Source organism: Oncorhynchus gorbuscha, linkage group LG09, assembly GCF_021184085.1.
Source record: "Oncorhynchus gorbuscha isolate QuinsamMale2020 ecotype Even-year linkage group LG09, OgorEven_v1.0, whole genome shotgun sequence".
Classification (NCBI taxonomy): domain Eukaryota; kingdom Metazoa; phylum Chordata; class Actinopteri; order Salmoniformes; family Salmonidae; genus Oncorhynchus; species Oncorhynchus gorbuscha.
This window is the reverse complement of record NC_060181.1, coordinates 81,569,504-81,583,506: the sequence shown is the minus strand read 5'-3', so window position 1 is coordinate 81,583,506 and position 14,003 is coordinate 81,569,504. Positions and strand designations below refer to the sequence as shown.

Genomic DNA, 14,003 nt, shown 5'->3' with positions numbered 1-14,003 from the left:
GAATAATGTATGTCTGAATACCAAATAGTGAGAAATGCGTAGGAAAGGCGTGTGTAGGAAAGGTGCAAATGTTCCAAGTCTGAATTGGTCCCTAGGCCTAAGTGCATCCATTACAAGTGGGAGTAAATGTACCTGTGATCTGCTCTGATTCTATGTGTATAATGCACGCTCTAGAATGCCCTTCAAGACCATCAGAAACGAGTATTCAACAATGCCATGGTATTTACACAGGCAGCCCAATTCTGATCTTTTTTTTCCAGTAATTGATCTTTTGACCAATCAGATCAGCTCTTTCGCCATTGTAAACACAGCCATAAAATAGTATAACAGTTAAAGCAGCAAAATCATCACCTGGATATCCAGGTGACCCTCCTCTGCCTTGATCTCCTATCTCTCCTTTGGCCCCGTTATCTCCAAGTAGACCTGTTGATCCTTTTTGACCTGGGAGACCTGAAGCACAGACAAAAGGACATACAGGAAGCTAGACATCCATTTGGATCTTGACAGGAAAAAAAAGGGCATATGACACATTTTCTGTTTTGCATTCTAAAAGCTAAAAGCTTACCTAGGAAACCTTCTAACCCGTGGGGTCCTGGTGGTCCTGGTATACCGGGTGGTCCAGGTATGGCATCGCAATCACCTGAGTAAAAAAATAACACAGAGATTGTATCAGCAATTACTAGAAGAACGGTTCCCACAGCAGCCATTTTGGATCTGCTGCTTCACTGCTCTACTGCACACTTGGTTCGACAATGCAGTTGCTCAGTGTGGATTGTGAATCAGAGCATAGCAAAAATAAAATTACATACATATTAGCCAACTAACCGAAGATGAGACTATGAGGGGAGAAACCAGTTACAAAAACACCATTAAAAAAACCTGAATTGAACTCTAACTCCTATACACAGTGACTGGAAGCTAACCCAAGACACAAAGGCTATGGAAGCAAAGTACCAGTCGTGAAGTTGAGTAACTTGATCAAAATGCTTTTAGTCCAGCTACCTGTGATGTCATTCTGTTCTCCATCTCCTCTCAGACTACAGCCAGACACTCCTTTCAATGACAATGAGAGAGAGATTGGAGAGAGAGAGATAGAAAGAAAAGGAGATGCATTCGAAATAAGGGTTAGAAAAAGTTCAAGCATGATCTCAAACATGTGTTGTGGCTGGATTGAGGGATGCAGACGGACTGCATCAGGGCCCGTCTGGAGAGAGGTGAGGAAAGATGAAGGTGGAAGAATCATTTCGATCATGGACACAAGGGTATAAGAACTTCTCACACATCCCCATTCATGACAAGGCCTTGGATTCCACAACTGAAACTAGTCTTTCTGTTGTTTCCACAAATAGCGATAGTGGGGAGAGATAAAAGGAGAGGAAGAGAGAGAGAGACAGAGAGAGAAGGATAGATAGGGATGGAGAGAATGCGCAAGAGAGATAAAGACAGAAGGAGAGAGTGATTGGGAAAGCGAGGGAGAGAGAGAGACAGAAGGAGTCAGTGACTGGGAAAGAGAGAGAGAGAGAGAGAGAGAGAGAGAGAGAGAGAGAGAGAGAGAGAGAGAGAGAGAGAGAGAGAGAGAGAGAGAGAGAGAGAGAGAGAGAGAGAGACAGAAGGAGAGTGACTGGGAAAGAGAGAGAGAGAGAGAGAGACAGAAGGAGAGTGACTGGGAAAGAGAGAGAGAGAGAGAGAGACAGAAGGAGTCAGTGACTGGGAAAGAGAGAGAGAGAGAGAGAGAGAGACAGAAGGAGAGTGACTGGGAAAGAGAGAGAGAGAGAGACAAAGGAGTCAGTGACTGGGAAAGAGAGAGAGAGAGAGACAAAGGAGTCAGTGACTGGGAAAGAGAGAGAGAGAGAGAGAGACAGAAGGAGAGTGACTGGGAAAGAGAGAGAGAGAGAGAGAGAGACAGAGAGAGAGAGACAGAAGGAGTCAGTGACTGGGAAAGAGAGAGAGAGAGAGACAAAGGAGTCAGTGACTGGGAAAGAGAGAGAGAGAGAGAGAGACAAAGGAGTCAGTGACTGGGAAAGAGAGAGAGAGAGAGAGAGAGAGAGAGAGAGAGAGAGACAGAAGGAGTCAGTGACTGGGAAAGAGAGAGAGAGAGAGAGAGAGAGACAGAAGGAGTCAGTGACTGGGAAAGAGAGAGAGAGAGAGAGAGAGAGAGACAGAAGGAGTCAGTGACTGGGAAAGAGAGAGAGAGAGAGAGAGAGAGACAGAAGGAGTCAGTGACTGGGAAAGAGAGAGAGAGAGAGACAAAGGAGTCAGTGACTGGGAAAAGAGAGAGAGAGAGAGAGACAGAAGGAGAGTGACTGGGAAAGAGAGAGAGAGAGAGAGACAGAGAGAGAGAGACAGAAGGAGTCAGTGACTGGGAAAGAGAGAGAGAGAGAGACAAAGGAGTCAGTGACTGGGAAAGAGAGAGAGACAAAGGAGTCAGTGACTGGGAAAGAGAGAGAGAGAGAGAGAGAGAGAGAGAGAGAGAGAGAGAGAGACAGAAGGAGTCAGTGACTGGGAAAGAGAGAGAGAGAGAGAGAGAGAGAGAGAGAGAGAGAGAGAGAGAGACAGAAGGAGTCAGTGACTGGGAAAGAGAGAGAGAGAGAGAGAGATACAGAAGGAGTCAGTGACTGGGAAAAGAGAGAGAGAGAGAGAGAGAGAGAGAGAGAGAGAGAGAGAGAGAGAGAGAGAGAGAGAGAGAGAGAGAGAGAGAGAGAGAGAGAGAGACAGAAGGAGTCAGTGACTGGGAAAGAGAGAGAGAGAGAGAGAGAGAGAGAGAGAGAGAGAGAGAGAGAGAGAGAGAGAGAGAGAGAGAGAGAGAGAGAGACAGAAGGAGTCAGTGACTGGGAAAGAGAGAGAGAGAGAGAGACAGAAGGAGAGTGACTGGGAAAGAGAGAGAGAGAGAGACAAAGGAGTCAGTGACTGGGAAAGAGAGAGAGAGAGAGACAAAGGAGTCAGTGACTGGGAAAGAGAGAGAGAGACAAAGGAGTCAGTGACTGGGAAAGAGAGAGAGAGAGAGACAGAAGGAGTCAGTGACTGGGAAAGAGAGAGAGAAAGAGAGAGACAGAAGGAGAGTGACTGGGAAAGAGAGAGAGAGAGAGACAAAGGAGTCAGTGACTGGGAAAGAGAGAGAGAGAGAGACAAAGGAGTCAGTGACTGGGAAAGAGAGAGAGAGAGAGAGAGAGAGAGAGAGAGACAGAAGGAGTCAGTGACTGGGAAAGAGAGAGAGAGAGAGAGAGAGAGACAGAAGGAGTCAGTGACTGGGAAAGAGAGAGAGAGAGAGAGAGAGAGAGAGAGACAGAAGGAGTCAGTGACTGGGAAAGAGAGAGAGAGAGAGAGAGAGAGAGAGAGAGACAAAGGAGTCAGTGACTGGGAAAGAGAGAGAGAGAGAGACAAAGGAGTCAGTGACTGGGAAAGAGAGAGAGAGAGAGACAGAAGGAGAGTGACTGGGAAAGAGAGAGAGAGAGAGAGAGAGACAGAGAGAGAGAGACAGAAGGAGTCAGTGACTGGGAAAGAGAGAGAGAGAGAGACAAAGGAGTCAGTGACTGGGAAAGAGAGAGAGAGAGAGACAAAGGAGTCAGTGACTGGGAAAGAGAGAGAGAGAGAGAGAGAGAGAGAGAGAGACAGAAGGAGTCAGTGACTGGGAAAGAGAGAGAGAGAGAGAGACAGAAGGAGTCAGTGACTGGGAAAGAGAGAGAGAGAGACAGAAGAGGGAGAGGGTAACACACCTGGATCGCCAGCTCGACCTTCGATACCAGCATGACCCCGCTCCCCATCATCGCCTTGCAACCCTCGAACCCCTTTAGTTGCACCTAGAACCCGTCCTGGTTCTCCCATCTGTCCCAACAACCCAGGCAGACCCGGCCGGCCCTGATAACCTTTTTCTCCAGTGAGCCCAGCAGGTGCATCTCCCTAGAACAGAGAACACAGGATACATTAATTCAGAACATATCCCTCAGTGTTATGCTAAAGATCTATACATCTGCATTGACTTAAACAGCTATTATTATCAATAAAAAATAGAAAAGTAGATAGCTAGTGCTTATAATTTTTGAATAGGTTATATACAGTATATGTGAATGTAAGTGGTGACACTGTGAGGTGGGAAAGAGAGACTGTACACTCTTAGGAAAAAGGGTTCCAAAGGGGTTCTTCGGTTGTCCCCATAGGAGCACCCTTTTTGGTTCTAGTTAGAACCCTTTTGGTTTCCATGTAGAACCCTCTGTGCAAAGGGTACCAAAGGGGTTCTTCGGCTGTCCCCATAGGAGCACCCTTTTTGGTTCTAGTTAGAACCCTTTTGGTTTCCATGTAGAACCCTCTGTGCAAAGGGTTCTAAATGGAACCCAAAAAGGTTATACCTGGAACCATAAAGGTTCTACCTGGAACCATAAAGGTTCTACCTGGAAACAAAAATTATTCTTCAAAGGGTTCTCCTATGACGACAGCTGAAGAACCATTTTAGGTTCTAGATAGCGCGTTTCTTTCGATGAGTGTAGGGAGTTCTTACTGAAGGACCACGATTCCCAGGGAATCCATTGATCCCACTGGGCCCAGGGAAGCCCTGCATTCCTGGGTCACCTGTCACACCTGGGTCTCCTGGGTCCCCGGCATATCCTGTAGAGTTCCCACACAAACACACTAGTTTACACATACACTTACACCAGTGGAGGCTGATGAGGGGAGGATGACTCATAATAACGGCTGGAATGGAGCAAATGGAAAGGTATCAAACCCATGGAAACAATGTGTTTGATGTATCTGATACCATTCCACCTATTCCAGTTATTAACACTGAGCCCGTTCTCCCAATTCAGGTGCCACCAACCTCCTGTGACTTACATGCATAATGGTGTGTCACAAGGTGCACAAGTGTGTGAAAAGAAAGTGAATAAGAATACTTCACCTTTCTCTTTGGCCTGAATGAAGTCACCCTTCCTGCCCTTTGGACCTGGTGGTCCTGTGGCACCAGGGAACCCCTGAGGAGGAGGGAGAGAGGACGAGGAGGAGGAGGAGGAGGAGGGAGAGAGGAGGAGGAGGAGGAGGAGGAGGAGGAGGAGGAGGAGGAGGAGGAGGAGGAGGAGGAGGAGGAGGAGGAGGAGGAGGAGGAGGAGGAGGAGGAGGAGGAGGAGGAGGAGGAGGAGGAGGAGGAGGAGGAGGAGGAGGGAGAGAGGAGGAGGAGGAGGGAGAGAGGACGAGGAGGAGGGAGAGAGGAGGAGGAGGAGGAGGGAGAGAGGAGGAGGAGGAGGGAGAGAGGACGAGGAGGAGGGAGAGAGGGGGACATAGAGTAAGGAATTAGGAAGCCAGTGAGAGAGAATTTGATGGACAAGTTAAGAAAGACAAGGGTGTTTATGATAAATGTTGCCCTATTGTAGGTCTCAAGCTTTATTAGTTGTATGTACAGGTTCCTTCTCAACAACAAGAAACAATAGGAACATAGAGTAAATGCCTCAGGAGCAGAATAAACATTTCAGCATAAGTATAATACAAAAAAGACACTATTTATAGTCCAATATTTACATGTGTTTTGGGGAAGAAGGATTGGGGTGTTTAGTGTTTAAACTGTGGAGTATTCAGCAATCATAATAATTCTGGTAGCAGCAGTTGTGGTGTGTGTGTAGCATTAATGTATATGTGCGTATGTCTGTCTGTGTGTGTGGGTGTGTGAGTTAGTGCATGTTTGTTGTGAGGTAGATGTTGTCAAGCTAAGGTGGTGTAAGTTGTTCTTACAGGCAGTCCGATGACACCTCTGGGTCCTGGCTCTCCTGACTCTCCCTGCTGACCAACCTCGCCACTCTTTCCAGTGTCGCCTTGGCTACCAGCAGGGCCGGGCAGGCCCGGAGGGGAATTGACAATGTTGCACTCGCACAACCCGTGATCACCTAAAACACACACATTCCGATCAGCTATACTGTAACACATAACGTGATCAGCTATACTGTAACACATAACGTGATCAGCTATACTGTAACACATAACGTGATCAGCTATACTGTAACACATAACGTGATCAGCTATACTGTAACACATAACGTGATCAGCTATACTGTAACACATAACGTGATCAGCTATACTGTAACACATAACGTGATCAGCTATACTGTAACACATAACGTGATCAGCTATACTGTAACACATAACGTGATCATAGTGCAGAAATGAACATTACGTTGTGAACACGCACCTTTCAGTCCTTTTCTTCCCGCAGAGCCGGGCCGCCCTCTCGGCCCTGAAAATCCCTTGTAGAAGTCCGCCCCTGCAGATATTTAGACACAGAGAAGCACATATTAAGACATACAGACACTCCACAACAATCCTTACAGTAACTGTCCAGTAAAAATCTTACTTTTAAAAGTTAATATTCTGTCAACTCCCAAATCATGTTGTTGACTATACTTGTATTTGTGGCCAAAGTATAAATTGGAGAGAAAAACCCCCATTTAGAAACGCCACCTCAAACATGTATCTCAAGAAGACTGTTTAAACAATGCTTGATATTTCCTCATAGAACATGATGTCGGCTGAGCTAGCCAATCAGCGGTCTACCCGCATTCATATTGTTATTGACTGGGATACACCCACATCATTCAAATACAGGAATGCTTTTTAACATACGTAATACAAATGTTTTATGTTATATTGTAATTAATGATGTCATCTTTCACAGAAATCTGGAAACACTGGACTTTAAATATCACCCTATACAACATTTTAATAAAATATCAAAATGAATCTCTTTCATGTCCACACTCACATGATCCTGGTGGTCCGGGTGGGCCCCCGAGCCCAGGCAGGCCATTGATACCCGGGGGTCCGGGGCTGAGGGCAGGGATACCTAGCTCTCCAGGTTCGCCCATCTCTCCCTTTACCCCCGGCTCTCCGAATGGACCCCACAGATCCACCACTGTTGGAACATAAAAGATGAAGGAGATGAAGAAGATGAATGATTACTGAGGAGACCAAACGTTTGAAAAACACAAAACACAACTACACCATACATCATCAGTTTTATTCACATCATCTTGTTTTAAGACTTGTTAACAATACAGTTTTAAAAATGGTTATTCTACCATTATAGTAAGTACAATAGACAAATCTACTAGCTAAGTAACACTACGGATCACTAACTGGATAAGTATGGTTTTGGCACTGACCTTGTTGTTGATCATGATCCTTCCTGGCAGGAGGTCCAGCGCGGCCTGGAAGACCTTTCTCCCCCTCCAGACCCCTCTGGCCCTGGGGACCCAGCTGTCCAGGAGGACCAGGGGGACCAACTACACCACCCACCCCAACCCCAAAATGGACACCAATCAATATCTATATAACAATCAATGTTATAACAATATAACAGTAAGGAACATAATATAAAAACTCCCATATTCAATGAAAAGTTGACTACCTGGAGTAAGACGATACTGTATAATGATAGACGTGCTGAGAGTGTAGCTGATTGACTTGAATGAAAACTGACTCGTTGATAGAAAAGGGTTTGATGATTTGACTGGTTAATCATACCTCTGTCCTGCCCTCCTGAGGGACCATCATGATAAATCAGCTCCCCTGGTTCTCCTCTGGAACCCTAAAAGCCACAATACTCATCTGTTAAAACCTACTATATAGTTTCTGTGTGTAAGGATTTGAATGAACGTTTATAATGGACTAGTGTCTCTCAAAGCTCAAAACAGTGTTTTGATGTGAGTATTAACTGTAGGACCACCTTTTGACCATCTCTGCCCCTCAGTCCTGGTTCTCCCAAGTCTCCCTGGAGAGAGAGAGAGAGGAAGGGAGGAAGAGAGGAAGCAGGAGGGATAGAGAGAGAGAGAGAGGAAGGGAGGAAGAGAGGAAGCAGGAGGGATAGAGAGAGAGAGAGAGAGAGATAGAGAGAGAGAGGAAGGGATGAAGCAGGGGGATAGAGAGAGAGAGAGAGAGAGAGAGAGAGGAAGGGAGGAAGATAGGAAGCAGGAGGGATAGGAGAGGAGAGAGAGAGAGAGAGAGAGAGAGAGAGAGAGAGAGAGAGAGAGAGAGAGAGAGAGAGAGAGAGAGAGAGAGGGAGAGAGAGAGAGGAAGGGAGGAAGAGAGGAAGCAGGAGGGATAGAGAGAGAGAGAGAGAGAGAGAGAGATAGAGAGAGAGAGGAAGGGAGGAAGAGAGGAAGCAGGAGGGATAGAGAGAGAGAGAGAGAGATAGAGAGAGAGAGGAAGGGAGGAAGCAGGAGGGATAGAGAGAGACAGAGAGAGAGAGGAAGGGAGGAAGATAGGAAGCAGGAGGGATAGAGAGAGAGAGAGAGAGAGAGAGAGAGAGAGAGAGAGAGAGAGAGAGAGAGAGAGAGAGAGAGAGAGAGAGAGAGAGAGAGAGGAAGGGAGGGAGGGAGGAAGAGAGGAAGCAGGAGGGATAGAGAGAGACAGAGAGAGAGAGGAAGGGAGGAGGAGAGGAAGCAGGAGGGATAGAGAGAGACAGAGAGAGAGAGGAAGGGAGGAAGAGAGGAAGCAGGAGGGATAGAGAGAGAGAGAGAGAGAAGGGAGGAAGAGAGGAAGCAGGAGGGATAGAGAGAGACAGAGAGAGAGAGGAAGGGAGGAGGAGAGGAAGCAGGAGGGATAGAGAGAGACAGAGAGAGAGAGGAAGGGAGAAGAGAGGAAGCAGGAGGGATAGAGAGAGACAGAGAGAGAGAGGAAGGGAGGAGGAGAGGAAGCAGGAGGGATAGAGAGAGACAGAGAGAGAGAGGAAGGGAGGAAGAGAGGAAGCAGGAGGGATAGAGAGAGAGAGAGAGGAAGGGAGGAAGAGAGGAAGCAGGAGGGATAGAGAGAGACAGAGAGAGAGAGGAAGGGAGGAGTAGAGGAAGCAGGAGGGATAGAGAGAGACAGAGAGAGAGGAAGGGAGGAGGAGAGGAAGCAGGAGGGATAGAGAGAGACAGAGAGAGAGAGGAAGGGAGGAAGAGAGGAGGCAGGAGGGATAGAGAGAGACAGAGAGAGAGAGGAAGGGAGGAAGAGAGGAAGCAGGAGGGATAGAGAGAGAGAGAGAGGAAGGGAGGAAGAGAGGAAGCAGGAGGGATAGAGAGAGACACAGAGAGAGAGGAAGGGAGGAGGAGAGGAAGCAGGAGGGATAGAGAGAGACAGAGAGAGAGAGAGAGAGATAGAGAGAGCGATAGAGAAAGAGAGGAAGGGAGGAAGAGAGGAAGCAGGAGGGATAGAGAGAGACAGAGAGAGAGAGAGAGAGAGAGAGATAGATAGATAGAGAAAGGGAGGAAGAGAGGAGGCAGGAGGGATAGAGAGAGACAGAGAGAGAGAGAGAGAGATAGAGAGAGCGATAGAGAAAGAGAGGAAGGGAGGAAGAGAGGAAGCAGGAGGGATAGAGAGAGACAGAGAGATAGGAAGGGAGGAAGAGAGGAAGCAGGAGGGATAGAGAGAGACAGCGAGAGAGAGAAAGAGAGATAGGAAGGGAGGAAGAGAGGAAGCAGGAGGGATAGAGAGAGACAGAGAGAGAAAGAGAGAGAGAAATATGAATAGAGAGGGGGAGGGAAGTGGGATAGTCAGACAAAGTGTTCAACAGCACCATCAAGAGGACAAAATATGCAACTGCAACACCTCTATTGGCCCATACAAACCTATGCAAAGACCAAAACATTCTAGTGTAATTATATCAGTGGAGGCTGATGAGGGGAGGACGGTTCATAATAATATCTGGAACTGTCTGTTATGGCTGGAACGGAGTGAATGGAATCAAATGACTTTGTTTGATACCATTCCATTGACTCCATTCCAGACATTATTATGAGCCGTCCTCCCCTCAGCAGCCTCCCCTGAATTATATAGAGGTCTTGGCATTGTTTGGCTACACACTCATACCCTCAGTCCTTGCTCTCCATCCCGACCAGGGATGCCCTGAAAGAACACACATAAACATTCAACAGGTCAGTATGTCACAAGCAGTGACAGGGGGCAGGTTAATATGTTAATGCGCAATGCATACAGTATAATGTATGTATAACATTTGTATGATACTAACCCGTTGTCCAGGCATCCCTATAACACCAGTCTCTCCTTTGTTGTCAGCCTGATAAGAAACAGATAACAGACATGAGTTAGTCAACAATAATCTACAGTGCTAACATGTCCCATTGTGACTACACATGTTAGGATGGAGCATGGTGTTATAAAGACCACAGGAGAAGAGAGGTCACTTACCTCAGGACCAGTATCACCTTTCAACCCTTTCTCACCCTTTATGCCCTGGACACAGAGCAGAACAACATTAGAGTGACTCGGGCAACACACAATCAGAATCACTGGGAAAAGATCCATATTAATTGTATGTTTTTGAACATATTAAAGTGGAGTGTGGAGCTGTACTGACATTGGGTCCAGTAATTGGCCCGGTCTGGGAATGGGTGGAGTTCCCTTGCGGACCAGGCTTTCCAGCGTCACCCTGTGGCCAGAGAGAGAAGTGCAGTGAGAAGATTACAGCAGAGATGAGGACAGCACTGACAAATCATTATTTTTTGTAGTTAAACACATGAAGTGCTGGGCAGTACAAACGATATAAAAATGGAATAAAAGTGCCTGTAGCCACTCACAGGTTCTCCTTTGACCCCTTTCAACACTTTGGTCATGGTGCCCTGAGCAGAAAACACACCAGGTTAAAACATCCTTAGAATTACGTTTATCTCATTCACTAGCCATGTACGAGAGATGAAACAGACCTCACCTTTGGCCCAGGAAGACCAGGATACCCTTGTGGGCCCTGAGACAAACCAGAAGAATGATTAGGTATCTAGTACAGAGTATGTCACAGAAGGTTGTGTATGGTATAAGGTACAGCAACGCATGCACACACAAAACACACACACACCACCGACCTGTGGTCCCGGGAGTCCTCTGTAGCCAGACCGACCTGGGTAACCCTGAGGACCCTGAGAGAGAGAGAGAACGTCAGAGTGCAATGCAATTTATAACATGTAGTATATCAATAATTTAATATGCTGGCTATCTTGTACCATAACGTTAAAGTGACAGGAAAAGGCATCAGCGTCATAATAATATATAATAATAATATAATCAAATCAAATGTTATTTGTCACATGCACCGAATACCGTGAAATACTTACTTACAAGCCCTTAACCAAAAGTGCAGTCCAAGAAATATAGTTAAGAAAATATTTTCTCAATAAAATAAAGTAAAAATAAAAAGTAACACTGTAGAATTACATAACAATTATGAGGCTATATACAGGGGGCCTGGTACCAAGTAAATGTGAGGGGTACAGGTGTATCCGAGGTCATATGTACATGTATGTAGGGGTACAGGTGTTTCTGAGGTCATATGTACATGTAGGTAGGGGTACAGGTGTTTCTGAGGTCATATGTACATGTAGGTAGGGGTACAGGTTAGTTGAGGTAATGTAAACATGTAGGTAGGGGTACAGGTTAGCTGAGGTAATGTAAACATGTAGGTAGGGGTACAGGTTAGTTGAGGTAATGTAAACATGTAGGTAGGGGTACAGGTTAGTTGAAGTCATGTGTACATGTAGGTAGGGGTACAGGTTAGTTGAGGTAATGTAAACATGTAGGTAGGGGTACAGGTGTATCTGAGGTCATATGTACATGTAGGTAGGGGTACAGGTTAGTTGAGGTAATGTAAACATGTAGGTAGGGGTACAGGTTAGTTGAGGTAATGTGTACATGTAGGTAGGGGTACAGGTTAGTTGAGGTAATGTAAACATGTAGGTAGGGGTACAGGTTAGTTGAGGTAATGTGTACATGTAGGTAGGGGTACAGGTGTATCTGAGGTCATATGTACATGTAGGTAGGGGTACAGGTTAGTTGAGGTAATGTAAACATGTAGGTAGGGGTACAGGTGTATCTGAGGTCATATGTACATGTAGGTAGGGGTACAGGTTAGTTGAGGTAATGTAAACATGTAGGTAGGGGTACAGGTGTATCTGAGGTCATATGTACATGTAGGTAGGGGTACAGGTTAGTTGAGGTAATGTAAACATGTAGGTAGGGGTACAGGTTAGTTGAGGTCATGTGTACATGTAGGTAGGGGTACAGGTTAGTTGAGGTCATGTGTACATGTAGGTAGGGGTACAGGTTAGTTGAGGTAATGTGTACATGTAGGTAGGGGTACAGGTTAGTTGAGGTCATGTGTACATGTAGGTAAGAGTACAGGTTAGTTGAGGTAATGTGTACATGTAGGTAGGGGTACAGGTTAGTTGAGGTAATGTAAACATGTAGGTAAGAGTACAGGTTAGTTGAGGTAATGTGTACATGTAGGTAGGGGTACAGGTTAGTTGAGGTCATGTGTCCATGTAGGTAAGGGTACAGGTTAGTTGAGGTAATGTGTACATGTAGAGTGTAGTACAGTGATAATCTATAGATTATTAGATGATAAACAGCGAGTGGCAGCAGTCAATGTAAATATACTCACAACTAATCCAGGATATCCAGGCTGGCCTGAATCTCCCTTTAGAAAAGTCACACAGAGAGAAGAGGTTGTTTGTTTGTAGAATACAAGAGCACATCATGTGTGTGTAAAGGACGTCACACTGTTTGCTTAGCGAGTACCACTTCCTCCTGATTCGGCGAATACCTAGCGCAAACTCAGGACCTCTGCCTTGCTAGCACACTTGACCGCCATCCTGAAGCATCTTACCAGTCGGTGCCACATGAAAATCTAGCTATTCACTGAAGCAAGTGGTGACACTTCAGGCTGAGGAGGAAGTTGCACACATTCCCATGTGCTACAATGACCCCTCAAACTTACTCAACAGCGACTCCAGCGTTGAGCTGAGCGCAACTGTAGATCAGGGTTAAGGCACTAGTGTAAAGGATGTCACACTGCTTGCTTAGCGAGTACCATTTCCTCCCGGGACCTCTGCCTTGCCGTACACCTAACCACCCCCTTAGCGAGTACCATTTCCTCCCGGGACCTCTGCCTTGCCGTACACCTAACCACCCCCTTAGCGAGTACCATTTCCTCCCGGGACCTCTGCCTTGCCGTACACCTAACCACCCCTTAGCGAGTACCATTTCCTCCCGGGACCTCTGCCTTGCCGTACCACACCTAACCACCCCCTTAGCGAGTACCATTTCCTCCCGGGACCTCTGCCTTGCCGTACACCTAACCACCCCCTTAGCGAGTACCATTTCCTCCCGGGACCTCTGCCTTGCCGTACACCTAACCACCCCCTTAGCGAGTACCATTTCCTCCCGGGACCTCTGCCTTGCCGTACACCTAACCACCCCCTTAGCGAGTACCATTTCCTCCCGGGACCTCTGCCTTGCCGTACACCTAACCACCCCTTAGCGAGTACCATTTCCTCCCGGGACCTCTGCCTTGCCGTACACCTAACCACCCCCTTAGCGAGTACCATTTCCTCCCGGGACCTCTGCCTTGCCGTACACCTAACCACCCCCTTAGCGAGTACCATTTCCTCCCGGGACCTCTGCCTTGCCGTACACCTAACCACCCCCTTAGCGAGTACCATTTCCTCCCGGGACCTCTGCCTTGCCGTACACCTAACCACCCCCTTAGCGAGTACCATTTCCTCCCGGGACCTCTGCCTTGCCGTACACCTAACCACCCCTTAGCGAGTACCATTTCCTCCCGGGACCTCTGCCTTGCCGTACACCTAACCACCCCCTTAGCGAGTACCATTTCCTCCCGGGACCTCTGCCTTGCCGTACACCTAACCACCCCCTTAGCGAGTACCATTTCCTCCCGGGACCTCTGCCTTGCCGTACACCTAACCACCCCCTTAGCGAGTACCATTTCCTCCCGGGACCTCTGCCTTGCCGTACACCTAACCACCCCTTAGCGAGTACCATTTCCTCCCGGGACCTCTGCCTTGCCGTACACCTAACCACCCCCTTAGCGAGTACCATTTCCTCCCGGGACCTCTGCCTTGCCGTACACCTAACCACCCCTTAGCGAGTACCATTTCCTCCCGGGACCTCTGCCTTGCCGTACACCTAACCACCCCCTTAGCGAGTACCATTTCCTCCCGGGACCTCTGCCTTGCCGTACA

The 14,003-nt window shown here is 47.3% G+C and overlaps 2 protein-coding genes across 3 annotated transcripts in view; both read right to left on the bottom strand.

Annotated features, from left to right (window-relative positions):
* Positions 1-14,003, bottom strand: part of LOC124044151 (cystathionine beta-synthase-like) — an 882,911-nt gene that overhangs the window by 550,779 nt on the left and 318,129 nt on the right. The gene's annotated exons all lie outside the window — the stretch shown is intronic.
* LOC124044145 (collagen alpha-2(IV) chain-like) overlaps positions 1-14,003 on the bottom strand; it is a 128,441-nt gene that overhangs the window by 15,627 nt on the left and 98,811 nt on the right. Inside the window, exons 9-28 of one of the 2 annotated variants that reach the window (XM_046363631.1) lie at positions 12,404-12,439; positions 10,833-10,886; positions 10,682-10,717; positions 10,551-10,592; positions 10,331-10,402; positions 10,162-10,206; positions 9,983-10,030; positions 9,823-9,858; positions 7,700-7,744; positions 7,498-7,561; positions 7,137-7,256; positions 6,737-6,886; positions 6,167-6,238; positions 5,713-5,864; positions 4,889-4,961; positions 4,493-4,599; positions 3,714-3,897; positions 1,003-1,053; positions 566-640; positions 352-450 (exon numbers count right to left, since the gene is read on the bottom strand). In XM_046363631.1, coding sequence (XP_046219587.1) covers positions 352-450; positions 566-640; positions 1,003-1,053; positions 3,714-3,897; positions 4,493-4,599; positions 4,889-4,961; positions 5,713-5,864; positions 6,167-6,238; positions 6,737-6,886; positions 7,137-7,256; positions 7,498-7,561; positions 7,700-7,744; positions 9,823-9,858; positions 9,983-10,030; positions 10,162-10,206; positions 10,331-10,402; positions 10,551-10,592; positions 10,682-10,717; positions 10,833-10,886; positions 12,404-12,439 — 1,561 coding nt within the window. The remainder of the gene's footprint in view (positions 1-351; positions 451-565; positions 641-1,002; positions 1,054-3,713; positions 3,898-4,492; positions 4,600-4,888; positions 4,962-5,712; positions 5,865-6,166; positions 6,239-6,736; positions 6,887-7,136; positions 7,257-7,497; positions 7,562-7,699; positions 7,745-9,822; positions 9,859-9,982; positions 10,031-10,161; positions 10,207-10,330; positions 10,403-10,550; positions 10,593-10,681; positions 10,718-10,832; positions 10,887-12,403; positions 12,440-14,003) is intronic. The other variant, XM_046363632.1, reaches the window with a different exon arrangement.